The sequence below is a fragment of the Chiloscyllium punctatum genome, chromosome 44, assembly GCF_047496795.1.
Source record: "Chiloscyllium punctatum isolate Juve2018m chromosome 44, sChiPun1.3, whole genome shotgun sequence".
NCBI classification, from domain to species: domain Eukaryota; kingdom Metazoa; phylum Chordata; class Chondrichthyes; order Orectolobiformes; family Hemiscylliidae; genus Chiloscyllium; species Chiloscyllium punctatum.
Genome location: NC_092782.1, coordinates 19,116,254 through 19,143,882, shown reverse-complemented (window position 1 = coordinate 19,143,882; position 27,629 = coordinate 19,116,254). Strand labels below are relative to the sequence as shown.

Genomic DNA, 27,629 nt, shown 5'->3' with positions numbered 1-27,629 from the left:
ACATAAATGGTGGAGTTTCATTCAGTCATTCTGTTCCTGGAATATGACCAGAAGAATGCACCAATGTCCAGGCAGGGAGGTTTGCCAGTACGACAATACTATGGCTTTTACTGTCATAGAGTTATTGAGATGTACAGCATGGAAACAAACCCTTTCGTCCAACTCGTAACTGCCAACCAGATATCCCAACCTAATCTAGTCCCATTTGCCAACACTTGGCCCATAGCCCTCTAAACATTTCCTATTCATATACCCATCCAGACACCTTTTAAATGTTGCAATTGTACCAGCCTCCACCACTTCCTCTGGCAGCTCATTCCAAACACGCATCACCTTATGCCACATGCTAATTAGCACAGGGGTAAGAAAATTAGGAAAATAAACACGTGGCTAAGAGATTGCTGTGGGAAAGAGGGATTCCATTTCATGGGACATTGGCATCAGTTTTGGATTTGGGGAGATCTGTATCGATGGGACGGTCTCCACCTGAACTGATGTGAAACCAGTGTTCTGGTGAAAAGGATAAATAGGGTGGTCACGAGGACTTTAAACTTGTGAGTCAGGGAAAGGGAAACAGAAAACAACAGCGAGTATGGAGTCAAGTAGAAAGATAAGCAGCAGGTTAGCATGTGTGCAATTTTAAGTTCGAGGCAGACTAAGAATGAAGCAAAAAGGAAGGGTAACTTAGGACATACTACTAGAGGTGATGGAAATCATGAGGATAAGAAAATTAGCATTAAGGTGCTTTACCTGAATGCTTGTAGTATTCACAACGAAGTAGATGAATTAACAGCACAAATCATCGTGAATGATTATGATGTGGTAGGCATCACAGACACGTTGGTTGCAGGGGATTCAGGACTGGCAGTTAAACATGCAAGGATTTACAACTTGTCGAAAAGACAGGGAGGTAGGGTTGCCTTGTTAGTTAAGAATTAAATTAAATGTATGGCACCGAGCAAGACAGGGTCAGATGATGTGGAGTCTGTGTGGGTGGAGTTCAGGAACCACAAAGGCAAAAAAACAATAATGGGGGTTACATACAAACCTCCAGCAGTGGTCAGGACCAGGGAAGCAAGATGGACCAGGAAATAGTAAGGGCATGTCAGAAAGGCAAGGTCACTGTGATCATGGGGGACATGAATATGCAAATGGACTGGGTGAATAATGTTACCAGTGGATCCAAAGAAAGGGAATTCATGGAATGCTTACATGGAACACCTTGTGATGGAGCTCACAAGGGAGCAGGATATTCTGGACTTAGTATAATGTAATGAGCCAGATTTATAAAAGATCTGGCTCATTAGGGAACACTTTGGAGGCAGTGATCATAATATGGTAGAGTGCAGACTGCAATTCAAAAAAGAGAAGGCAAATTGGATGTAACAGTGTTACAGTTAAATAAAAAGGTAATTACAAGGGCATGAGGAAGGAATTAACGAAAATCGACTGGACACAGAGCCTAGTGGGGAAGACAGTAGAGGACCAATGGCAGGAGTTTCTGCACGTAATTGAGGACACAGTACAGAGGTTCATCCCAGAGAAACGAAAGATTATCCGGGGGCGGGGGGCATGTTTGGATTACACAGCCATGGCTGACAAAGGAAGTCAGGAAATGTATCATAGAAAGAGAGAGAGCCCATAAACTGACCAAGAGTACTGAGAAATCAGAAGACTGGGAAGACTCAAAGAGAGAAACAAGGAAGAAGAGGATCAAATATGAAGATAAGCTAGCCAGCAATATTAGAAATAATAGTAAAAGTTTCTTTCAATACATAAGAAACAAATGAGAGGCAAAAGTAGAAATTGGGCTACTCCAAATTGATACAGGAAGGCTCGTGATGGGAGATAAGAAAATAAATGCTTAATGAACTTAAATACTTTATGTCAGTCTAAACAGTGGAAGACATGAGTAATATCCCAACAATTAAGGAGAGTCAAGGGGCAGAGTTGAATATGGTAGCCATTACAAAAGAGAGTGTGCTAGAAAAGCTAGAAGGTCTAAAAATTGATAAATCTCCTGGCCCCGATGGGCTACATCCTAGAGTTCTGAGGGAGGTGGCTGTGAAAATAGCAGAGGCATTGATTTATAATCTTTCAAAAATTACTGGAGTCAGGGAAAGTCCCAGATGATTGGAAAATTGCTGTTGTAACTCCCTTGTTCAAGAAAGGATTAAGATGGAAAATTACGGGCCAATTAGCCTAATCTTGGTTGCAGGTAAAATTATAGAATCCATCGTTAAGGATGAGATTTCTAAATTCTTGGATGCCCAGGGTCGGATTGCAACAAGTCAGCATGGATTTAGTAAAGGGAGGTCGTGCCTGACAAACCTGTTAGAATTCCTTGAAGAGGTAACAAGTAGGTTAGATCAGAGAAACCCAGCGGATATTATCTACCTACACTTCCAAAGGGCCTTTGATAAGGTGCCGTGCAGAAGGCTGCTGAGTAAGGTGAGGGCCCGTGGTGTTCGAGATGAGCTATTGACATGGATTGAGCTTTGGCTGTCTAACAGAAGGCAGAGAGTTGGGATAAAAGGTTCTCTTTTGGAATGGCAGCCAGTGACAAGTCATGTCCTGCAGGGTTCAATGTTGGGGCTAAACACTTTATATATTAATGATCTGGATGAGTGGACTGGGGGCGTTCTGGTGAAGTTCGCCGATGATACAAAGTTAGGTGGACAGGCAGGTAGTTCTGAGGAGGTGGGGAGGCTGCAGAAAGATTTCAACAGTTTAGGAGAGTAGTCCAAGAAACCCTTACCAATTGGATGAGTGGGTTAGAATGCTTTCTACAAATCTACAAAATGCAAACAAATTATAGCTGCACATTCCCCTCTCAACTGTGCAATGATCATTGCTTCACCTTTTTACACTTCCATCTTCAACTACACTTGCTTCCTCAACTTATTTACCTTGCCTGCCAATTTGAAATCTCTACTGTCCAAAGATGTGGAGGTATTCTTCCACTATTCACCTCCATCGACAAAACACTAGCCAAAGAAACAATAGCCAACTTGCTGGACAGACATAACAGACAACAGGACGTTGAACCTATCAACAAAGACGGCATACTTAAACTACTGGACTTGTGCCTCACATTCAATAACCAAATATACGAACAAATCAACGGAACACCCATGGGCTCACCGATCTCTGGACTCATAGAAGAAGCAGTAATGCAAAGGTTAGAACAAACAGTCTTACCACAACTTCAACCCAAACTCTGGGTCAGATACATGGATGACATCTTTGTAATAATTAAAAACACAGAAATAGAGAACACACACCGGATCATCAACGCCACACTCACAGGAATCCGATTCACTAGAGAGGAAGAAAAGGACAACCAACTCCCATTCCTAGACATGATGGTACAGAGAACACCGAACGGAGAATTCACCACAAAGGTTTACAGGAAAGCCACACACACAGACCAAGTCCTGAACTATGAAAGCAACCACTCCAACACACACAAACGAAGTTGCATCAGGACACTATTCAAAAGGGCCACAACACACTGCAGCACACCAGAACTACAAAAAGAGGAAGAGGAACACCTATACAAAGTATTCGCCAAAAACGGATACCCTCGCAATTTCATCAACAGATGCCTAAGGGAGAGACAACGGAACGAGGACATGCCGCAACCCAAAGGACTAGCCACACTACCATACATCAGGAACATTTCTGAACTGACAGCCAGTCTACTGCGACCACTTGGACTCATAACAGCACACAAACCAACAGCCACGCTCAGACAACAACTCACCAGAACAAAGGACCCAACATGAGCAAAACTAATGTAGTGTACAAAATCCTATGCAAGGACTGCAGAAAACACTACATTGGACAAACAGGAAGGTAGTTAACGATCCGTATACACGAACACCAACTAGCCACGAAACGACACGACCAGCTATCCTTAGTAGCCACACACACAGATGACAAGCAACATGAATTCGACTGGGACAACACTGCCATTATAGGGCAAGCCAAACAGAGAACAGCCAGGGAATTCCTAGAGGCATGGCACTCATTCACAGACTCTATCAACAAACACATCGACCTGGACCCAATATACCGGCCACTAACAGTGGACAGCTCGAACTGACAACCGGAAGCAGCAGAGACAGGCCACTATAAATGCCGGAGGAAACATCACAGAAGCGCTTCACAGGAGGCTCCCAAGCACTGACGATGTCACCTAGACAGGGGACGAAACGTTTGCAAGACAAATTCCCAGCTCGGCGAACAGAACCACAACAACGAGTACCCGAGCTACAAATCTTCTACCAAACTTTGAAAATGATATGATGACCTGATTGCCACAAGTTTAATGAGCATTGAAACCCTATTCAATAACACTACTTTATTAGAACCAGCAGCACGTTTTTGAACTATAGAATGCCATTCATCTACAAAATGCAAACAAACTATAGCTGCACATTCCCCTCTCATCTGTGCAATGATCATTGCTTCACCTTTTTACACTTCCATCTTCAACTACACTTGCTTCCTCAACTTATTTACCTTGCCTGCCAATTTGTAATCTCTACTGTCCAAAGATGTGGAGGTATTCTTCCACTATAAACTCCTAAGATCACTCACCTATTGAGCAGTTTGCTCCAACAGAAAGACCATGCTTGGGTTTACGTGGTGAAACAAATGGTTCCATAGCAATCAGTAGATCCAAATCAAGCTCATAACTCTTCCAGGCCAGATTTTCATTTTTCTGAAAATGAATGAAAAAGTACAATCTTGAAAGAAAAGCAGGAGATTCAGTTTATAGCTCACTGTGTTTATCAATACAGGCATTACCCTTAAGAAACTGAGAAGTGGTGCAACGATGATATCGAATACTTCCAAGAACTCATAGCAGAATGCCGTCTTTGCAAACCTTACAGCAGCCTCCACGCTTACACCATCCTCACCTATAAACATCAAATGAAAAGAAAAGGTTAAGAAATATTGCATAAGTATGTGATATTTCTCTTCATTCTTGTTGTGTTTGAAAGTTTCTAGGAAGTTGACACAACTACATGACTTGCTAGGTCACTTCACAAATTATTTAAGACTAAACTTTGACTGGAGTCACAGATGGGCCAGCAGATTTGTTTTTCACAATTATCCAGTAATATCATGGTTATTTTCACTATATTTCCAGATTTTCTGAACATACTTCAAATTCGTACAGAGCTATGCTGGATTTGCAAAGAATCATTGCATTATGAAGTGCAGAAGGAGCTATTTGAATTCAACGAAAACAATCTTGAATTGAATGCTAACCTGAAAGTAACCATATAACCACTGCTGGCTGTTGTAAAAGAACAGTCTCATCTGGTTCACTCACGTCCTTCAGGGATGGAAATCTACCAACCTTTATTTAAATGCAAGGCAGGAGGTTGAGAGGTGGCGTGAGGAAAAATGTTTTCACCCAGAGGGTGGTGGGGCCTGGAATATACTGCCTGGGAGGGCAGGCGAGACAGTAAAATTTACAATCTTTAAAAAGTGCTTGAATGAGCACTTGAAGTGTTATAACATTCCAGGCTATGGGCTTAGTGTGGGAAAGTTGTACTGGTGTAGGTAGTAGAATATTTTTGGCAGTATAGACTTAATGGGTAAAGTACTTTGTCTGGACTGTATGATTCTATGATTCTAACCACTTAGTCCCAATGCCCAATTATTTCCATACAAATGATACCCTTCAAATATTTATCCATTTTCCTTTTGAAAGTTCTTAGTGAAGCTGCTTCCACTAATCTTTATAGTAGTGCATTTCAGAATATAAAAACTCATTGCATATGTACTTTTACTTTATCTCACAGTCTTAAAGATGCACTTTTCAGTTAACGGACCTTCTGCCACTGCAAGCAGTTTCTCCCTATTTATTTCAGTCCTCACCATTAACTTCATTCTAGTGTTAAGATTGTGGGACTTTATCCACTTAGTCTGAAATGTCTTTTTCAAGGTGAAAGAGAATGTATTAGACAGGGAGATGGTAATCATATGGAACCTCTAACCAGAGAGAAGTCCTTGTGACCTGGTTGACCCAGGACAAGAAACCCAACTTGAAACTTACTGAAAAGGTAAGTGAGTTTTCACACCTCAACACAGGAAAAGAAATGGCCGCTTTTTTGGAGATAAAAACAAAAATAAATTCTTGCTGTGCAGAACAAAGATAGTTTGTATTGTGTGAGCACCAAGTAGAATGCCTTGTTTTCAATTCAAAAAGAAGAAGACAAACACAATTAGACTTTTGGAGATTTAAGGAACAAGGAGTTGCTGAGATGGCCCTTGCTGTGTAAAGTCCTTTCTGGAACAGTCAGGCTGAAAAGAACAATTTTCTAATGACAATGGAAGATTTGGTCTGAATCTACTGGAAATCAGGGAGTAACCTGGTGCTTAATTTCATTATTCGCCACATCTGCCAGAAGAGCAATGCACACCAAAATGAATTGAGATGTTTCAGACGTGCAATAATGAATTAACACAAGATTACCTTTTCTTTAGTTTGGTGTATTAGTTGCCTGTTAAGTGATGTTTAGTTTATGTTGCTTTTGCTTCTGTCTTACAGTAAAAATTTAAAATTGTTAAATCTCATCTTGGCACAGGGAAGTTCATCTTATTATTGATATTGATTTTTATGAGATTTCACTTATCTTAATACGAGCCACAGACTCCCTTTCCTCCTCACTTTCTAAGGCTAAACTATGTTCACAACCACAACATTCAATTTGAACCAGAATTTGACCTTTAATTTAAAGCCTATTTAGTTCAACCACCTTTGGTCAACCATCTTCACAATCTCTTTATATACCACAGTCCTAAATTTGCTTTCTAATTTCTCTGTACAGTATATTACAAGGTTAAAATTCTGTAGAAGTGCAACTTGTTTCTATTGTTAATCACCTTTTTCACACAATACACACTGACTGATAATCTACTCTTTTGCCTCCCATCTGTACCAGAAGTAATAAAACTCAAATCCTATGAGCAGAAATCACCATCCAGGGATAGGCTAAGAGCCAGAAACACTGTCAAAATAGCATCAGTGGGTGGAGTGCCTGTCATCTTCCTGCTGGAAAATCAATGCCTACTTGGCGTCCAACTGGTCCCATGTGGCTCAATGAATGTCTCTGCTGAAGAGGCCCACTTCACATGAGGAGTCTACCAGGGTAATTCTTGTTGAGGCATCTCCTTCGCTAGTGTTCTTTGATCCTCAGAGGTGATAATAGCAGTATCTGTCCTCAACAGCTCCCCTGCTACCTTACCAAAGCCTGCTCGAGTATCCAGAACACCCAAAATTGTAAAATATGAGAGCACACACTATTGATGTGGTGCAACATCAGCACTGGCCACCACTAGCAAAGGCATTGCTGAGCATGATGAGCTGGTGGGGGGGGGCAGGTCACCATCTTTCATAGGGGCAGCAGTCCCAATAGTAGCCATTTAATTGACAACAGCAGGAAAATATAGCCCAGGATCCTGCTGCTCACTAAAGTAGGATTGCTTCCTTCTATCAAACCCATAGTGGAGAACCTAAAAACATGGCAATTACATTGTCTAGTATCTCTGTAAACGAATACAGATAGGTCTTGGGTATGTTTCCTTGCCATCCGATGACTTCACAGAAGGCAAGTTACCCTAATAATTTTAATTGTTTACATGCCCAATTTCCTCTCGCCAGGTGGGGCTAACACCCAGTCTATAATGAATACTGAATTCTGGGAATGCAGATAATGCAAAACTAAAATATATAGCAAGATATCACAAGTATTTCAGAAATCAATCAAAGTTTGCAAGTATTACAGTTACTGAATCATCAAATTTAAGCCACATGTTTAAAAACCTGTCTGAAATTTGTAAGTCTTCCATCACATTTCTTATATTAAATTCTTTGGCACACAGAAAAGAACAACAAATGCAGCACAATAATTCTCACCTGCAGCTGCAAGTTCTATAAGGGAACTTGACTTGATTAACCCACCAATTGGGTCTGTGCAGGCAGGTGCATTCAGTTGAGTATTACCAGCACCACCTAAAAAAAACACAAATTTCAGTATCTTTGCCATTTTCACATGAGGTTGTATGCAGACTAAATTCAATTGTAAAAATACTGAACAAAGATTATTTCCAAAAAAAAGTGTCAAAATACTCTTGCACTGTTGCCAGAGAAACAGATTTAAAAGCAGAAACGGTATGTTTCTTCCTTATTCATTCATGTGTGTATCAGCAAATGGAGCACCATTCATTGCCCATTCCTAATTGTCCCTGAGGCCATTTCAGGAGGCACTTAAGAATCACCCACATCTATGGGTGTAAGTCATATCAATGCCAGAACACATAGCATTAACAGATATCCCTCCCCAAAGGACATTGCAAATCAGATGGGTTTTTACATCAATTAATAGATTCATAGAGGTCTAGAGCACAGAAGAAGGCCTTTCAAACCAAGTCAATGCCAGTCAAAAACAAGCACCTAACAGTTCATATCCCAGACATTCTAATTCTATTCTGATTTCCAATACTCAGCCCACAGCTTTGTATGCTTTGGCATTGCAAGTGCACATCTAAATATTGCTTAAATGTTGAGAGGGTTTCTACCGCTATCACCCTTACAGGCAGTGAGTTCCAGTTTCCCACAACACTGAGTGAAAAGAAATCCTCACAATGCCTCTAAACCTTCTGACTTTTATCATAAATCTATGCCCCTACTCTAGTCATTGATCCACTGGGGGTAAAAGTTCCTGTTGTCTGCCTAACTACACCTGTCATAATTTTATGCTTCTTAATTATATTCCCTCATATTCTCTGCTGCTCAATACGTTTTCAACACACAACCTTCAGGATAATTGTAACTAGTTTCCCCTGAACCTTTGTGACCTCTTTGACAGTAGCTTCCATCATTCTCTGTGGTCAATAGCTGTTGGCTACGATACAATTTAGTTGGCCAATTTTCTGTCAGACCAGATTGCTCCTGTTCTATCCAATTTTGGGCCTATGGTCGTTTGACCACAATACTCTATTCCTTTAATAATAAATGCCAAAATTCTACTTGCTTTCCTCGTTGCCTGCTACACCAGAATACTGAATTTTCTGCATTTTGTATACAACAGCCAGATCTTTCTGCACCGAAGCACTCTGACTTTTCTTTCCATTTGGATAATAAGTTTCCTTTCTGTTCCTCCACCCAAATGGAAAACTTACACTTCTCACATTAAACCTCATTTACCAAATTTTGACCAATTCTCCTCATCTATCCATATTAATTTGTAAATTTCTTATTTCTTCATGGCAACTTACCTTCTCACCTATTTAATGTCATCTGTAAATTTAGCTGTCGTATCCCTGTGCCCCAGTCATCAATATAGATTATAAATAGTTTGATAGAAATCCACACCAGTTACATCTTGCCAACCAGTAAAATACCGGTTTATCTGAACTCTTATTTGTTGGTTAGCTAATCCTCTATCTAAGCTAGTATATCTTAATCCCATATGATCTTACCCTTAGGTATTAACTATTTGTGTGGCACCTTATAGATTTTTTTGCTCGAAGTTCATATACATCTGCAGGATTCCATTATCCACATCTTCAAAGAACTGACAAATTGGTCAAACACAATTAACCCTTCATAAAACCATACTGACTCTGATGGATTGTAATTTGACTTTCAAAATGTCTTGTTATTACTCCCGTAACAATTTTGCAATGACATGTTTACTGTTATGTAGGTTTCTACATTCTGCCTCCTTCCCTTTTTGAATAAGAGTTTTATATTCTCAGTTTTCGAACCTACTGGAATCTTTCCCACATCCAGGGAATTTTGAAATATTGTAAGCAATCGATCCAATGCCTCAACTGCCATTTCCTTTAAGATTTTAGGATATAGGCCGTCAGGCCCTGGGATTTTGTCTACCTTTAAGCCCAATAGCTCTAGGTTACTCCCTTTATATAACCTCTGCATTATTTGTTATTATTTGTTTGGTACTAGCATCCTCCACTGTGAAAACTAAAGCAAAATAGTGATCTTATGACCCCCATCATTTTTATAGTCCCCACTAGTAATTCCCCAATCTCATGCTGCAATGGACAACTTTCACTTTCGTATCTTCCCTATATTTACACAAGCTGTTCTTATCCATTTTTTATATATTACTCCAGTTTTATTTCATTGCTTATCTTCACTGTTTCCAGGAGTTTTTTCATAACACTTTCTTGATGGTGAACCGTTTCCCAATCTTTCAGCCTATCATTCACTTTTGCAATATTATATTTACAATATATTTGCCTTTGCCTTTGCCTTGCTATTAATGTCTTCCCTTCTCCTACAACATTGCTTCCTTAGAGTCATGGAAATGTACAGCACAGAAGCAGACCCTTTGGTCCAACTCATCCATGCCAACCAGATATCCCTACCTAATCTAGTCCCATTTGCCAACACTTGGTTCATATCCCTCCTTTCACATACCCATCCAGATGTCTTTTAAATGCTGCAATTGTACCAGCCTCTACCACTTTTTCTGAAAGCTCATTCATGCATACACCACATTCTGCATGAAAAAGTTGCCCCTTGAGTCACTTTAATATCTTTCCCCTCTCACCGTAAACATATGCCCTCTAGTTCTGGACTCTCCCACCCCAGGGGAAAACACCTTGCCTGCTTATGCAATCCATATTCGTGATTTTATAAACCTCTATAAAGTCATCCCTCAGCCTCCAACACTCCAGGGAAAACAGCCCCAGCCTATTCAGCCTCTCCCTATAGCTCAAACCTCCAACCCTGGCAACATCCTTGTAAATCTTTTCTGAATCCTTTCAAGTTTCACAACATCCTTCCTTCTGGATTATATTTTAATTGGTAGCAATCCAGTATCTCCTGAAATATCTGCCAGAGCTTTTTAGTTACCTTTTTAGTTTTCTTACCCATTTCCATCAGGGTCAAATCTGTCCTCTTAGCTATGGAATTATCTTCATTTAATTCCAGAAGACTAGTGTAGAACTCCAGTTTCTCACTCTCCAACTGAATTTGAAATTCTAGCATGCTATGATCACTCTTTCCTCGAGGATCCTTTACTATGAGATCATTAATTAATCCCACCTCATTACACAATACCAAATCCAGAATGGCCTGCTCCCCGGTTGGATCCACAATGATTCACCAGGCTCTCAGAAGAAAATCTCTAATATACACAGTAAACTCTCCTTTGAGGCTACCCTTACCAATTTGATGAGTGGGTTAGAATGCTTTCTACAAATGGCAATTTGTAGATCAACCATCACCTCATTGAATGGTGGAAAGGACTCAAGGACATAGATGCCCGCCTCCTATTTGTATGTTCCTCAATCTACAGGCAATTTGTACCAACTATTTATAAACCTAAACAGTTCTTCTCTTCCCTGTGCCCTTTTATTGTTCTGCCCTTCATAAAAATAGTCATCATGACAGAAAAAGCTAAATAGTACAGTAATTATTACATTATAAAGAAAACACAATGCAGTGCAATGTTAATGTCAAACCATAATATCACACCTGAGAGGATCAGCAGTCCTGCTAGGAAAAGTTCAGTTGTTACATCAAATATTTCATGTTCAGGAGGAAAAGGAGGCTTAGTCTGTAGAACACGTCTACTACGAGCTGACAAGGCCTCTGTAATGGCAAGGAACTGGGCTGCACTGCCATGAAACATTTCTGCCAAAAGATGTTCTGTGGTATTGTGTGGCCAGGGCAACTGTAATAAATTAAAGGAGAACATTAATCGGGACTAAAACACAAACATTGCACCAAAACAAATTGTTTTAGCTTGTGATTTATGTAGCCTTAACAAGTTAATTTTTTGATTTGTTATGAAGACTGGGATTGAACACTTTCTGGTCAAAAACAAGTATTTAACGATTCCAATCTCATTTTGCAGCGCTTGGCCCTTAATCTTCCTAAGTGGACAGCTAATACTTCTTAAATGTTACAAAGGTTTCCCACGAGTCTCTACTTGAAAATGTTTTTCCACACATCTCCTCTAAGCCACCTATTCCTTACATTAAATCTTTGCCCCAGTCATTAATTTCTCCATCACAGGGAAAAGTTTCTTCCTATCAACTCTATCAATGTCCCCCCCTAATTTTATACAATTCAACATTGCCCCTCTCAATGTCCTCTGCTAAAAAATGAAAACAACTCCAGATTCTCCAATCATGAGGCAAAGAGTAACATGTCAAAGTTTGTCGATAATACAAAGTTAGTTGGAAACACAACTTGTGAGAAGGAAATAGATAGACTGCAAAGACATATAGACAAGTCAATGAGTGGTCAACAAGTTAGCAAGTGGAGCATAACATGAGAAGTGTGAGGTCACTCAGTTTTATTGTATAGGGGATTCCCAATTTGCCGTAGCTTCAGCCTTTTGTTGTTGTGTTGTCAGCCTTCTGTGCAACACTGGAGCAACTTATGCAACCTCTGAGGTTTGGTGAGAAATAAGAAGTGCAGCAACACCATCAGAACAGGAGAAACAGCAGCAACACCCAATAGCAGTTGCTTTCTCAAGGGCCATATGGGTGGTTGGAATGGATACAGTGCAGATGCTCAAAAGGAGGGAATAATGCCAGCACAGAATGAATAAACAGTGGAATCAGTGAATTAAATAGTGTCCCAGGAAGCTCAGGCTTTTACATCAAGTCATTGCTGATCTGATATCTGCAAACTCCTGAAGCAAGCTGCCCTTCCCAGGACCTGAACTTGTTTGACTCTGACTTCTTCGAAAGTTCTTCTGGTGACCCTTGCAGCTTTTGGTACCTACTGTCCACACATGTCTCATAGGTGACCAATATTACATTTATCAGAGACTTGCACTTGCTGCTGACGAAGACAGTCAGAGTCAGAGGTCTCTCTCACTTTTGTTGTGCTAGCTGGATTCCCACACAGACTGCACACAAGCAGCAGTCAAGACACCATCAGTACAACATATGTTTATATTTTGCTAATTCTATCAATGTCAGCTGATCTGTGACCAGTGGATTTTTTTTCCATGCAGGTCTGTGCAAGATAACCTGGAAGCAGTCACAATTCTATCTGTGCCAGTCACACCTCCAAGCACAGAAAGATGACACTTTCTAGCACTAACTGAACATGAAATACTACATTTTAGCTTTGGTGCTACAGCATACACTTTGGTTAGATTAGCACTGGGGACTAGATTTTCTTTCAATGTCCCATACAACATCAAGTAGAATAATTATGTAAAATATGCAGCAAGGCTTACCGTCACAACCTTTTTTGTTTTTGTTTCTGTTTTTGTTACCTTCACGTGCCTCAACAACTTTCTCACTTGCCGTCACCAGGACAACTCTTCCCTATTGATTGCACATAACTGTCGGAAGCAAGTTGAATAGGATAAACAGCCAGGTTTCTAAGTTTAATGCCACTGTCACCCCATCAAAAGAAAGATGACAGAAGCATGTTGGATCAAGGAGTAAACATCCCGCCTCAGGCAACGGACTGTGTGGAGTTTGCACATTCTCCCCGTGTCTGCGTGGGTTTCCTCCGGGTGCTCCGGTTTCCTCCCACAATCAAAAAATGTGCAGGTTGGGTGAATTGGCCATGCTAAATTGCCCGTAGTGCAGGGGTAAATGTAGGGGAACGGGTCTGGGTAGGTGCAGGTCGGTGTGGACTTGTTGGGCCGAAGGGCCTGTTTCCACACTGTAAGAAATCTAATCTGATCCAAATAATGAATATTGGAGAGAGTCCTGTTGTAGATCTCGCACCCGCACCTATCCGCTCACCTTCACACCATCCCTCCACTTATATAGTTAATGTCAATTTATGGAAATTACAACTACCAGTAGGGCTGATGACAAACCATTCCAGATTTTCTGAGATTGTCCTGAAATTTGGATTCCAATTCTGTGTCCAGGCATGGGCTTTGGTAGCCACCAAAGTGTGTGCGCACACATGGCCTGACATAGGTTGGTAAATTCATCTGAGAATTGTCTGGCTTTCAACGGTGGATAATTGTGGCTGGGTGTGGGTTGGGGCAGTGGCAGCACTCAGACGTGACTCCAGCCTGGGGAAAATAATGCTGGAGAAATAGTAGTGGGGAATAAGGAAATGGCTGATGAACTGAATAATTATTTCACATCAGTCTTCATGTTGGAAGATACAAGCAATATCCCAAACATTCAAGAGAGTGAGAAGGCAGAAGGAGTAAGGTGGCCATCACCAAGGAAAGGTGCGAGAAAAACTGAATCGTTTGAAGGTGGATAATTAACCTGGACCAGATGGACTACACCCCAGGGAGATTGCTGATGAGAAAGTGGAGGTGTTAGTGGTGATTTTTCAGGAATCGCTACAGTCAAGGATGGTCCCAGAGAACAGGAAAATCACTAATGTGACACCCCTATTTAAAACGTGAGTGAGGCAAAAGACAGAAAATTACAGACCGATTAGCCTAACCTCGGTCATCAGTAAGATCCTAGAATTCATTGTGAAGGATGAGATTTCTGAATGAACAGGTTAGACCAAGGAGGGCCAATGGATGTTACCTACCTGGACTTCAAGAAGGCCTTTGACAAATTCTTAGCAATAAATTAGAAAAATTTTTTTAAAAAGCAAGTTCCCAATAACAGTCCTGCCAACTCAGGCTGTGCCAACATCTAGCCTCCCAGACCATGCCAGGCTTCACTCCAAGGCTCTCGAGGCCAGGAGTCTGCATTGGCTTCACGCCAAGGCGGAAATATGCACTTAAGCCAGAAGTCTGCAATTACCTCACTCAAGGCTCAAGGATGGAAGGCAAGAAGAAGGGGGAAAAAACACTAAAAGAGAGAAAAAAAAACAAATGGAGTAGATGAGCTCTGGATGATGAGTCCTACTCCTCTGCCATCTTGGCAGTTGATGATGTGACTGCTTTGTCCTGGATATGTTGAATGTATTGAATATCATTGGAGCTGCACCCTTCTGGACAAATAGAGAGTATTCCATCACACTCCTTACTTGTGCCTTATAGATGGTGGATAGGCTTTGAGGTGTCAGAAGATGAGACACTTACTGCAGAACTCCCAGCCTCTGACTTGCTGTTGTAGCTACAGTATTTACATGATAAGTCCAGTTCAATTTCTGGTCAATGGATAACCCCAGGAGGTTGTGAATGATAAAAATCATTGAATATGGTTAGAAACCCTTTTGCTTGTGATGGCTACTGCCTCACAATTCCATGGTGCAAATATTCTTTACCAACTATCAGCCCAAGCTGAGATGTTGTTCAGTTTTTGCCAAATATGGACATGGACTTCTTCAGTGCCTGAGGAGTACCAAATGGTGCTGACCATTGCATAGTCATTACTGAATATTGTTATTTCTGACCTTATGTAGGAGATAAGATTATTGATGAAGCAACTAAAGAAAGTTCAGCAACTAAAGAGTTAACCATGCTGAATGGAAACTATGGAAACTAGACATAGGTATTGATGTTTTGAGTTACGTCTTTTATGAGATCTGTTTGGTTAAAAGTTTATTCTGTTTAACGAAAAGCAGATCGCACATTTTATTGATACCAAAACTAGAAATTTCAGGGACTTTTCATGTTGTGTGTCGGTGAATCCTTACAGGGTAATATCATGGAATTTGAGAAATGTGTAGTTGTCCTGATTAAAGTAGAATTTAAGGTTGTAAGTCAAATGTCAGAGTATTTTAAATATTTGGATTCAAACATAATACAGAATAGGTCTGAGGTAACTTTAAATCAGGAATCCCATTTACAGTGTTACTCCTCTTCTGCGTTACTGTGTCTGATCATCACAGAAAGATGATATCACATCTAAAGAAGAAACTGATTGGTTGCAAAGCTCGATTAGTCAGTTAAGCACTCAGACAGGACCGGGTGCTCTTTTTGATGTCTGGATCAATGTATTCCAATGAAGCACCCGAAAATGGAGAATGTTTTAAAAGACAAATAACCACTTAAAAAGTTAAATATGGGAAAATAGACATTAAATTTTTCAAACTTGGGTGGCGCAAGAACATGAAATTAGTTATTTGTTAGTGATGTTTCTCATGTCAGTCTTCCCAATAGGTAGCTAAGATTTTTGCTATTCACTCCTGGAATGTGGACATCTCCAGCTAGGCCAGGTTTATTACAAATTCCTCATGGCCCAGAGGGCAGTTAAGGGTCAGAGTGCAATGGGTGTGGAATCACGTGTAGGCCAGACAAGGTAAGGGTAACAGATTTCCTTCTTTAAAGAACATTAGTGAACCAGATGGGCTTTCCTGATAATCAACCATAGTTTCTTCATTATCATTAGACCCTTAATTCCAGATTCTTTTTTGAATTCAGATTCCACTCTCCGCCAGGGCAGGATTTGAACCCAGGTTCCCAGAACGTTTGCTGAATTTTTAGAATAATATAGTGATAATACCACAAGGCTATTGCTTCCTCAACTAGTGTAGGTGCTTTCAAGATTTTTTGATGGATAAAAACAGGGAATATTGCCCTTAGCCCAAGAAGCTAAGAAAATAAAAAGGATTGTTGTAAGTAACCTAGCTGAAGAAACACCAGTTCTTATTGAAGCAGTGAATATGGGATTGTAAGTGGCATGTATTTTAAGGGTAGATTCTATACAGGACGGGTAATGAAACATTTTGTCCATTAATGTTATAAACCATCTTTGACAAAAACAAACTCTTAAAAAAATGCATAAATGGAAAAAATGGTGAAGAGTCGACCTTGCAAGCATACAACACGTCGTTATAAAAAGGGAACTTCCAACACCAAATGACTTGATGTAAGCCTTCAATTACTGGATGGTTTTACAAAATCAAGTGATTATATCTGAAGATTATTGGGGATCATAGAAGAAAGGAATATTGCAATGCATTTTAGAAACAAAATGACGTTCTTTCATTTGTTTCTAAATAGCATGACTTATTGTTTCATTCTCAAAGTCAAAAGGGAATCTGGTAATTAAAATTGACAAATTAAGACTAAAAATTAACAGCTCCCGAAATAAACACAGAAATTTCTGAAGAAACTCAGCAAGTCTGGCAGCGTTATGTGGATGGAAAGTAGAGTTAATGTTTCAGGTCCAGTGACCCTTCATCAGAGCTCGTGTAACTAGGAATAGCTAGTATATAGGCTGTAGACAGGGATTGGGTTGGGGGGGGTGGGGGTTGAGGTTGAGGTGATGGAATGAGAAAATAGGTGGAGGTGGAGCCCAGACAGAGAGAAAGACAGTTCAGCAAATCAGGGGATGGATCAGGCCTGCTGACAAGGTGGTCTTGTTATCTTGCATAAGGACTTCTGTATTGCAGAAACCAAGCACCAGCTTTCAGACCCTTCCTCCCATCTCCCCTTCCACCACGACTCCACTATCAAACACAGGTCATAGATTCAGAGAGATGTACAGTACAGAAACAGACCTTTCGGTCCAACCCGTCCATGCCAATCAGATATCCCAACCCAATCAAGTCCCATCTGCCAGCACTCAGCCCATATCTCTCCAAACCCATCCTTCTCAGATTGTTCTGCTATAACAAGTGTTACCGCAAATTCACAATAACACGATTGCTAAATTGTGGACACTGTTTCTAAAGCACAAAGTTTTAAAACATGTGTTGTGTGTAATGCAATTAAAGAGGCCAACACTTTAAGAGCTATTTCTAAAGCACAATTTTTCTATAATGCAGGGTAGCACAAGAACGCTTCGCATTATACAAGAACCACCTTAATAATCAAGCCTGCCGACAAAGGTGCTGTTGTGGAGGCTTAGCTCTCCTCCTATCGCCCCTTGTACTATGAGCCCATCATTGAACATCTGGCCATTGGTGACTATCACACCCAGGGGAGCTCTCCTCAACAGCCTCCAAGCTCATAGTCACCCAATCCTGTGCAGCTGGCTTCTACTTTCTTCCCAGAATTCACAAACAGGGACGGACACAGATAAAACGAATACTTAGAAGTGTACCCTTGGAAGGGTAAAATAAGGTAAAGTCAGCACGGTTTCATCAAGGGGAAGTCATGCCTGACAAATCTGCTAGAATTCTTTGAGGAAGTAGCAAGCAGGTTAGACAAGGAGAGCCAATGGATGTTATCTCCCTGGACTTCAAGAAGGCCTTTGACAAGGTGCCACACAGGAGGCTGCTGAGTAAGATAAGGGCCCACGGTGTCAGATGCAAGGTGCTAGCATGGATCGAAGATTGGCTGTCTGGCAGAAAACAAAGAGCGGGGATAAAAGGATCTCTTTCAGGACATCAGTCGGTGAAAAGTGGTGTTCTGCAAGGCTCAGCATTGGGACCACAGCTTTTCACTTTATACAGGCTGACCGCTATATCTGCAGGTCCAGTTATGATTTACCCACAGTTAACCACGTCCTGAACATATTACAGAGAACCTTCCAGAACCAGGGACCAAGAGGCTGCAGAAAAAGTAAGTTTCACATTTAAGTGAATAGATTTGCAATCATCTGTAGTTTCAAGCTTCCATGGTAGATCTTGGAACATATCCCGCGTGGGTACGGGGGTGTCTACTGTACGTTAACAATCTAGGCGAAGGAACTGAGGGCATTCTGACTAAGTTTGCAGATGATACAAAGATAGGGAGAGGAACAGGTAGCATTGAGGCAGTGGGGAGGCTGCAAAAGGATTTGGACAAGCTGGGAGAGTGGGCAAAGAAGTGGCAGATGGAGTACAATGTGGGAAAGTGTGAGGTCATAAACTTTGGTTCGAAGAATAGGAGCATGGTCTATTTTCTAAATGGGGAGAAGTTTCAGAAGTCTGAAGTGCAAAGAGACGTGAGAGTTCTAATGCAGGATTCTCTAAAGGTAAACTTACAAGTTGAGTCAGTAGTTAGGAAGGCAAATGCAATGATGCCACTTCTTGAGAGGACTTAAATATAAAAGCAGGGATGTACTTCTGAGACTCTACAAGGCTCTGGTCAGGCCACGTTTGCAGTTTTGGGCCCCATATCTCAGGAAGGATATAGGGCCCTGTACTGTGTTCACATTCGATTCACAAGAATGGTCCCAGGAATTAAAAGCTTCACATAGGAAGACTCTGGGTCTATACTCGAAGTTTAGAAGGATGAGGGGGGGATCTAATCGAAACTTACTGAATACCGAATAGTTTGGAAGGAGTGGATATTGGGAAGATGTTTCCATTGGTAGGAAAGAGTAGGACCCAAAGGCACAGCCTTACAGTAAAAGGAAGACCTTTTAGAATGGAATAATGAGAAACTTCTTCAGCCAGAGAGTTGTGAATCTATGGAATTCATTGTCAGAGAAAGCTGTGGAGGGCAGGTCATTGAGTACAATTAAGAGTGAGATAGATAATTTCTTAATTGTCAAGGGGATTAAGGGTTATGGGGAGAAGGTGGGAGAATGGGTACAAGAAACTTATCGGCTATGATTAAATAGCGGAGCAGAATCAATGGGTTGAATGGCCGAATTTCTTCTCCTACGTCTTATGATCTTAATAGCCAAGGTCTTTTTTCCTCAGGGTACGGGAGTCCAAAATTAGAAGACTTATGTTGAAATCAACAGGGGAAAGATTTAAGAAAGACTTGAGGGGCAACCCTTTCGCAGAGAGTTTGATTTTTCTTGTCACATGTACCCAAGTACAAAAAGTACAAGAGTACAGTGAAAAGTGTACAATGTCACCACACAAGACACAATCTTAGGTAACGTGCCTAGGTTACCTAATCTTAAGAACGAGGTAATAAGAAAGAACTTAAGAATTGGTGCATATATGGAATTAGCTGCCAGAGGAAGTAGTAGAGGTGGGTGCAACTACAATATTTAAAAGATATTTGGACAGGTAAATAGCCAGAAAACGTTTAGAGGAACATGGGCCAAATTCTGGTTGGCCATGGATGAACTGGCCGAAGCACCTAATTCCATGTTATATGACTCTATAACCACCTTTGCACACCCATTGTTTCTGCCTAAAGATACCCCACAGGCCTCATCTCTTTCTGTTTTGACTAATTCCTTTCTCCACTTGTCTAGCCCCTTCCCAATTACGTCTGTGATTTTCTGATGCTTTATGTCACTTTCAAAATTTCCAGTTCGAAGGTCCAGGCATCACCTCTTCACCATGGACGTGCAATCCATTTATACATCCAACCCCCATTAGGGAGGTTGCAGGGCCCGCCACTTTTCCCTGAGAAAAAAAAATGTCTGAACCGTGACTATCCTCCACCACCTGGTCACTATGAACAACTTCCCCTTTAACTTCTCTCATTTTCGTCAGATCAAAGGTGTGGCCATGGGTATGGGTCCCAGTTTTACCTCTCCTTTCATGGAGTACGTGAGCATTGCTTGTTCCAATCCTACTCAGGTCCCTCTCCACAACTCTTTCTCTGTTACTTCAATTACATAATAGGTGCAGCTTTTCTTTCTTGTTCAGAATTAGCAAACTTGATTGACTTTGCTCACAATTTCTCACTATAACCTTCACATGGCCCATCTGTCTCCTCCCTTCCTTTCCTTGACATATTTGTTCCCATTTCTGGGGATAGCCACCAATATCCACAACAAACCCATTGATTTGGACTCTACGTCCTTGCACCCTGCTTCCTGCAAAGACTGCATTCCACTTTCCCAATTTCTCCAGCTCTGTCATAGATGATGCTATCTTCTGCAGTAGGCCTCAGAAATGTCCAACTTTCTCAACCAAGGACTCCCCACCTCTGTAGTTAACAGGGCCCTCAGCCAAGTCTAACCCATTTCCTGAACAGATGTACTCACCCCTTCTCTTCCTTTCCACAACACCAATAAAGGTACCAAATTGGTCCTCATTTTCCACCCCACAGTATCTGCATCCAAAGGATCATAAGCTGCAAGTTTAATCAATTCTAACATTATGCCACTACCAGACATACTATCATATCTTGTGGAATCAGTGGCCTCCAGTTGCTGCAGCAGCAGAAGTGGTGAGAACAAGGACCGGGGGCTGCCAGGCAAGTAAGTTTTCATCTGAAATACTTACCTTGTGGGGCCTCTATTTGCAGCAGCAGCAGGAGCAGTGAGAGCGAAGACCAGGGGGCTGATGAGATGGGAAGTTTTCCTCTTAAATATTTACTTTGTGAATAGGCGGAGCAAAGGCTCAACAGGACTGCATACAGACACAGGCATTGCTGTGCACATGAACTGAATAAATATCCTAAACCATAAATAAACTAAACCCAAGATACTACACGTGTAGTGTCTCCCACGTGTCCACCTCCTATAACCCCAAAAGAAAGCATATATGGAGGGTTAGTAAGGCTTTTTTGGTGTTTTCATTTATTCAATAGCTCTTGGCAATTTAGAGCAGAAGGGATGGAGGCTAGTACAGATGCATGCTTCTCTTGCAGGATGTGTCCTGCTGACTTCACCTGTGAGAAGTGCACCCAACTTCAACTCCAGACTATGTTATGGAACTGGAGCTGGATGAACTTCAGATCACTCAGGAAGCTGAGAGGGTGATAGAGAGGAGTTATGAGGAGATTGTCACACTTAAGTTACAGGATAAAGTTGGCTGGTTGACTGTCAGGAAAGGGAAAGGGAATAGGCAGACAGTGCAGGGACCCCCTGTGGCCATTTCCCTCAATAATAAGCATACAGTTTTGGATATTGTTGGGTGGGGGGGAAATTCACAGTGGCCAGGTTTCTGGCACTGAGCCTGGCTCTGTGGCTCAGAAGGGAAGAGGGGAGAATAAGAGAGTGAGAGCAATTGTGATAGGACATTAAATTCTAAGAGGAACCAACAGGAGATTCTGTGGTTGCAAGCGAGTGGAATGTTGCCTCCCAGTGCCAGGGTCAGGGAGGTCTTGGGTCAAAGCTACAGGATTCTTAAGTGGGAGGGAGAGCAGCCAGAAGTCGCGGTACACATCGGTACCAAAAACAAAGGTCGGGAAACGGAGCAGGACCTGAAAGGGGAATATAGGGAGTTAGGCTGGAAGCAAGAAGGCAGGACGAGTAGAGTAGTAATTTCAGGATTATTACCAGTGCCAAGTGCGAGTGAGGCTAGGAATAGAGAGGGAGTGCAGATGAACATGTGGCTGCAGGGCTGGTGTAGGAGGGAGGGCTTCAGAAATGTGGATCACTGGGATACCTTCTGGGGAAGGTGGGACCTGCACAAGAAGGACTGGTTGCACCTGAACTGAAGAGGCACCAATATTCAGGGCGGGAGGTTTGCTGGAGATCTTCAGGAGGGTTTAAACTAGCAGGGGGATCAGAACCTCAGTTATGGATCAGATGATGGACTAGGTAGTAAACTTTCACATAGACAGTCTGTGAGGAGGTGTTAGGTCAAAGGTGCAGTCAGCGCGATGGGTTGAAGTGTGTCTACTTTAATGCAAGAAGTATCAGGAATAAGGGTGACAGGCTCAGAGCATGGATCAGTACTTGGAACTATGATGTTGTGGCCATTACAGAGACCTGGATATCACAGGGGAAGGAATAGTTGTTGGATGTTCCAGGGTTTAGATGTTCAAAGAGAATGTTGGGGGAAGGTAAAAGAGGTGGAGGAGTAGCATTGCGAATCAGGGAAATATAATCACAGCTGCAGAAAGGGAGGTCGGCGAAGACGGTTTGACTATAGAGTCAGTGCGAGTGGAAGTCAGAAACAGGAAAGAAGTAGTCACTTTATTAGGAGTTTTCTGCAGGCCGCCTAATAGCAAGAGACACAGAGGAGCACATTGGGAGGCAGATTTTGGAAAGCTGCAGAAGTAATGGGTTGTTGTCATGGGTAACTTTAACTTCCCTAATATTGATTGGAACCTCCTTAGTTCAAATAGTTTGGATGAAGAAGTTTTTGTCAGGCGTGTCCAGGAAGGATTCCTGACGCAATATGTAAATAAGCCGACTAGAGGGGAGGCCACATTAGATTTGGTGCTTTGCAACGAACTAGGGCGGCACGGTGGCACAGTGGTTAGCACTGCTGCCTCACAGCGCCAGAGACCTGGATTCAATTCCCGCCTCAGGCGACTGACTGTGTGGAGTTTGCACGTTCTCCCCATGTCTGCGTGGGTTTCCTCCGGGTGCTCCGGTTTCCTCCCACAGTCCAAAGATGTGTAGGTCAGGTGAATTGGCCATGCTAAATTTCCCATAGTGTTAGGTAAGGGGTAGATGTAGGGGTATGGGTGAGTTGCGCTTCGGCGGGGCGGTGTGGACTTGTTGGGCCGAAGGGCCTGTTTCCACCCTGTAAGTAATCTAATCTAATCTAATCTCTCAGTGGGACAGCAATTCGATGATAGTGATCACAACTCCCTGACCCTTAGTTTGCTTGCGGAGAGGGATAGGAGTAGACGGTATGGGAAAGTATTTAATTGGGGGAGGGGAATTTATAATACGATTAGGCACGAACAGGGGCACCTAAACTGGGAACAGACATCCTCAGGGAAAAGTATGACAGAAATGTCAAGATTAGGAAATGTTTAGGAAGCACTTGCTGATAGTGGGGCAAACCTGTCCTGCACTGAGCCAAGAAAGGGATGGTAGAGTGAAAGAACCTGAGGTGACACGGGATGCAGAACATTTAGTCAAGAGGAAGAAGGAAGCTTACTTATGGTTGAAGAGGCAAGGATCAGACAAGGCTTTACAGTGTTACAAGGTAGTCAGGAAGGAACTGAAGAATGGACTTAGAAGAGCTAGAGTAGGGCATGAAAAAGCTTTCGTGGTTCGGATTAAGGAAAACTCTAAGGTGTTCTATACTTATGTGGGGAACAGGTGTATGGCCAGTGAGGGTAGGGCTGAATAGGGATGGTGGAGGGAACTTACACCTGGAGTCGGAGGAAGGAAGGGAGATCCTTAAGAATACTTTGCTTCAGTATTCACTACTGAGAGGGACCTTCACTTTTCTGAGGACAGCGTGAAACAGACGGATATGTTAGAACAGGTTGATGTTAGGAAGGAGAACATGCTGAAAATTTTGAAAAACATAAGGGTAGATAAATCCCCTGGGCCAGACAGGATATACCCTCGGTTACTACAGGAAGTGATGGAAGAGATTGTTGTGCCTTTACGTATATATATATATCCAGATATATCTTCCAGATGAAGCAGATTTACTTGTATTTCATTCAATAAAGTTTACTATATTCACTGCTCACAGTGTGGTCTCCTCTACATTGAGGAAATGAACTGCAGGCTGGGCAACCACTTTGCGAACGCTTATGTTCTATCCTCAAAAATGACTCCAAGCTTCCAGCTGCCTGCCACTTCAACACACCAGTGTTCCCTGACCAACATCTGTATTGGCCTTGCTACAGTACTCTAGCAAAGCTCAGCACGAGGTAGAAGAACATTATCTCAGTTTTACTTGGGGACCCTGCAGCCTGAACACCTTTTTCCATATCCTTTACCCACATCCTTGTCACCATATGGGTTGCTTTCAACACACTTAACCCATTTTCACTTACTTACCGTCCCCATTATCAGCTTTTCTCCTTGCCTGCCTTCCCACTATCCATCCCTTTGTTTGCCTAACGATCCTTCTCTCCATCTAGGCTTGGTCTCCACATACGTTCTCACTCCTTTACTTCCCCAACCCCAACCCCTCACGTTTTTGCGTATTTACCATCTTTTTCTAGCTACTACTTATTCTAATGAATCGGATTTCCAGCATCATTTCATTTCTGTGGTTTGCAGTTCCAGTTGCACCTCCACTGTGACCATAATTCAACCAATCAGCACCTCTTATCATGTTGGGTTTTTTGCTAAAATTGATTTCTTCAGTTTCAGTTTTGATAAGTGCAAGACAAGAACATAGAACATAGAAAAATACAGCACCCTCGATGTTGCGCCGATCCAAGCCCACCTAACCAACACTAGCCCACTATCCTCACGATACTCCATATGCCTATCCAATGCCCGTTTAAATGCCCATAAAGAGGGAGAGTCCACCACTGCTACTGGCAGTGCATTCCATGAACTCACGACTCACTGAGTAAAGAATCTACCCCTAACATCTGTCCTATACCTACCACCCCTTAATTTAAAGCTATGCCCCCCCTCGAACCTTGACTTCATGTCCCTTTTGGTCCCATCTACTCCAGAGTTAGAACATAGAACATTACAGCGCATTACAGGCCCTTCAGCCCTCGATGATGCGCCGACAAGTCATACCAATCTGAAGCCCATCTAACCTATACTATTCCATGTACGTCCAGATGTTTGTCCAATGACAACTTAAATGCACTTAAAGTTGGCGAATCTACTACTGTTGCAGGCAAAGCATTCTCTGAGTAAAGAAACTACCTCTGTCATCTGGCCTGTATGTATTACCCGTCAATTTAAAGCTATGCCCACTCGTGCTCACCGTCACCATACTTGGAAAAAGGCTCTGCCTGTCCACCCTATCTAACCCTCTGATTATCTTATATGTCCCTATTAAGTCACCTCTCAACTTTCTTCTCTCTAAAGAAAACAGCCTCAAGTCCCTCAGCCTTCCCTCATAAGACCTCCCCTCCATACCAGGCAACATCCTAGTAAATCTCCTCTGCACCCATTGCGTCATAACATCTCTGAACAAGTTCATTAGAAAATATCGAGTCACAGAGATATGCAGCACAGAAACAGACCCATCCATCCAACTTGTCCATGCCCACCAAATATCCTAAATTAATCTAGTCCCATTTGCCAGCACTTGGCCCATATCCCTCTAAACCCTTCCTATTCATCGACCCATCCAGATGCCTTTTAAATGTTGCAATTGTACCAGCCTCTGCCATTTCCTCTGGCAGTTTATTCCATGTACGCACTAGCCTCTATGTGAAAAGGCTGCCCCTTAGATCTCTTTCAAATCTTTCTCCCCTTGCCCTAAACCTATGTCCTCTAGTTCTGGACTCCCCCACCGCAGAGAAAAGACCTTGTCTATTTACCCTATCCATGCCCATGATTTTATAAACCTCTATAAGGTCACCCCTCAGCCTCCAATGCTCCAGAGAAAACAGCCCCAGCCTATTCAGCCTCCCCCTTTAGCACAAACCCTCCAACCCTGGCAACATCTAAAGACATGCTTAAGAATAGTGGTGGTGGGGGCAATCTAAAATGGTGGCGAACTGAGCAGATCTGCCTTGCTAAGTTATGCATCCCAACCCAGCAGTAGTGACATTTTTACCCCCCACCTTACCTTTTTTTTGGAGAAACTTGATGTTAAATGGTTGTGAAACCATTTAAATCCATTTGTGGTGGAGCCTCAGTTGCCCAAATGGGTTGGGTGGGGAGTAATTTGTTTGGATAGTTGATCTATCAGGTGGCCGGAAACAAGTGGTAATCTATGACTGCCAATTGCTCAAGCATTTCTCGATTATCTGACAATGCACACCATAATGCTGGTTAACCAAGAGCTGCCGGTTATCAAACAGCTCTCGATTATTCAGCAATGCATGCCATAATGCCGTTTAACTGATCGTTGGTTGCCTGGTGTCGTTGTTGCAAGGGTTTGAGATCTTATTCAGATGGTCGGAATTCGGATGCTTGATGTTCGGCTCGTCAAGATTCTACAGTAAATTCTTTTTGAGCGAGTGACGATGATGAAAAGAAAGTATACAGCCCAGCTCCAACAAACGGGACACTCGCCAAAGGCATCGGGCAGGCCCATGACTGTGGATGCAGCTGCAGCTTCTTCAGCAGCCAAGAAAGCGGTACCTGCACAGCAGAACATCATTGAAGTCCCTATAGCAATCGGAGGGATGATCGAGGAGTTGATGGAAGCCAATCGTACTCAGCTGGAGCTGATTTGGGTCATGCTACAAAGCACAAGGAGTTGGAAGAGCTCGGGAAGTGAGTTGAAGAGGTCGAGTGGTGGACCACGGCATCGGAGACTGAGTCGAGTCTTTTGGCGAGGCAGATCCAGGCCTTTGATAAACAGGTCCATGCCTTGACTGAACAGGTCAATGATCTGGAAATTCAAGGTCTGAGGAAAAATATCCAAATCATTGGGCTGCCAGAAGGAGTGGAAGGTGGGCAGCTAGCAAGCTTTTTTGAAAGCTGGTTGCCAGTTTCTTGGATGGGATGCCAAGGCAACTGGCTGAAGGCTGACAGAGCTCACTAGGTTACAGTGCGCAGATCCATTCTGGATCAATGCCTCCATTCGGTCCTGGTATGATTTCAAAGCTACAGGGACAAGCAGAGTTCTGGAATCTTCTAGAAGGATGGGGAAAGATCCATAGGTCCTGACCTATCAGGGAACTAAGGCAATGTTTTTCTAGGACTTTTCAGCAGCGGTGATCCGTAAAAGGAAATTGTTTGATGAGGACAAGAGAAAATTAAGGGACCTTGATATTTAATATTTGATGAGATAACCAGCGGTGGTTTGTATTACTCACGAGGAGACAGTGTAGTCATTTGACTCCTCAGAACAAGTGAAACATTTCTTGGACACTTTAAAATAATTTAGATGGATTTATAGACATGGACAAAAATGTTTTTTTTCCTCTTGACTATATTTCTTGTAATGTTACCCTTTTCTTAAAGCTGCTGCTGTTGGTGTGTTTTTTTTCTCCAATTAGGATTGGTGTTGCTATGTAGTTGCAGGTGGGTGGAGTGCTAGCTATTTGTCTGTTTCCTTCTATTGCTTGGGTCCTGGGGTGTGGCTCAAGATGGACGGGAGAATGGAGGTGCGTGTGTGTGTGAGAGGTGTAACCGCCCTCTGTAGACAGGGGGTA

At 42.3% G+C, this 27,629-nt stretch overlaps 1 protein-coding gene across 1 annotated transcript in view; it reads right to left on the bottom strand.

Moving 5' to 3' along the window:
• Positions 1 to 27,629, bottom strand: part of cfap54 (cilia and flagella associated 54) — a 450,427-nt gene that overhangs the window by 378,716 nt on the left and 44,082 nt on the right. Inside the window, exons 9-12 of the mRNA XM_072562407.1 lie at positions 11,531 to 11,729; positions 7,940 to 8,035; positions 4,816 to 4,928; positions 4,606 to 4,729 (exon numbers count right to left, since the gene is read on the bottom strand). Of these exons, the coding sequence (XP_072418508.1) occupies positions 4,606 to 4,729; positions 4,816 to 4,928; positions 7,940 to 8,035; positions 11,531 to 11,729 (532 nt within the window). The remainder of the gene's footprint in view (positions 1 to 4,605; positions 4,730 to 4,815; positions 4,929 to 7,939; positions 8,036 to 11,530; positions 11,730 to 27,629) is intronic.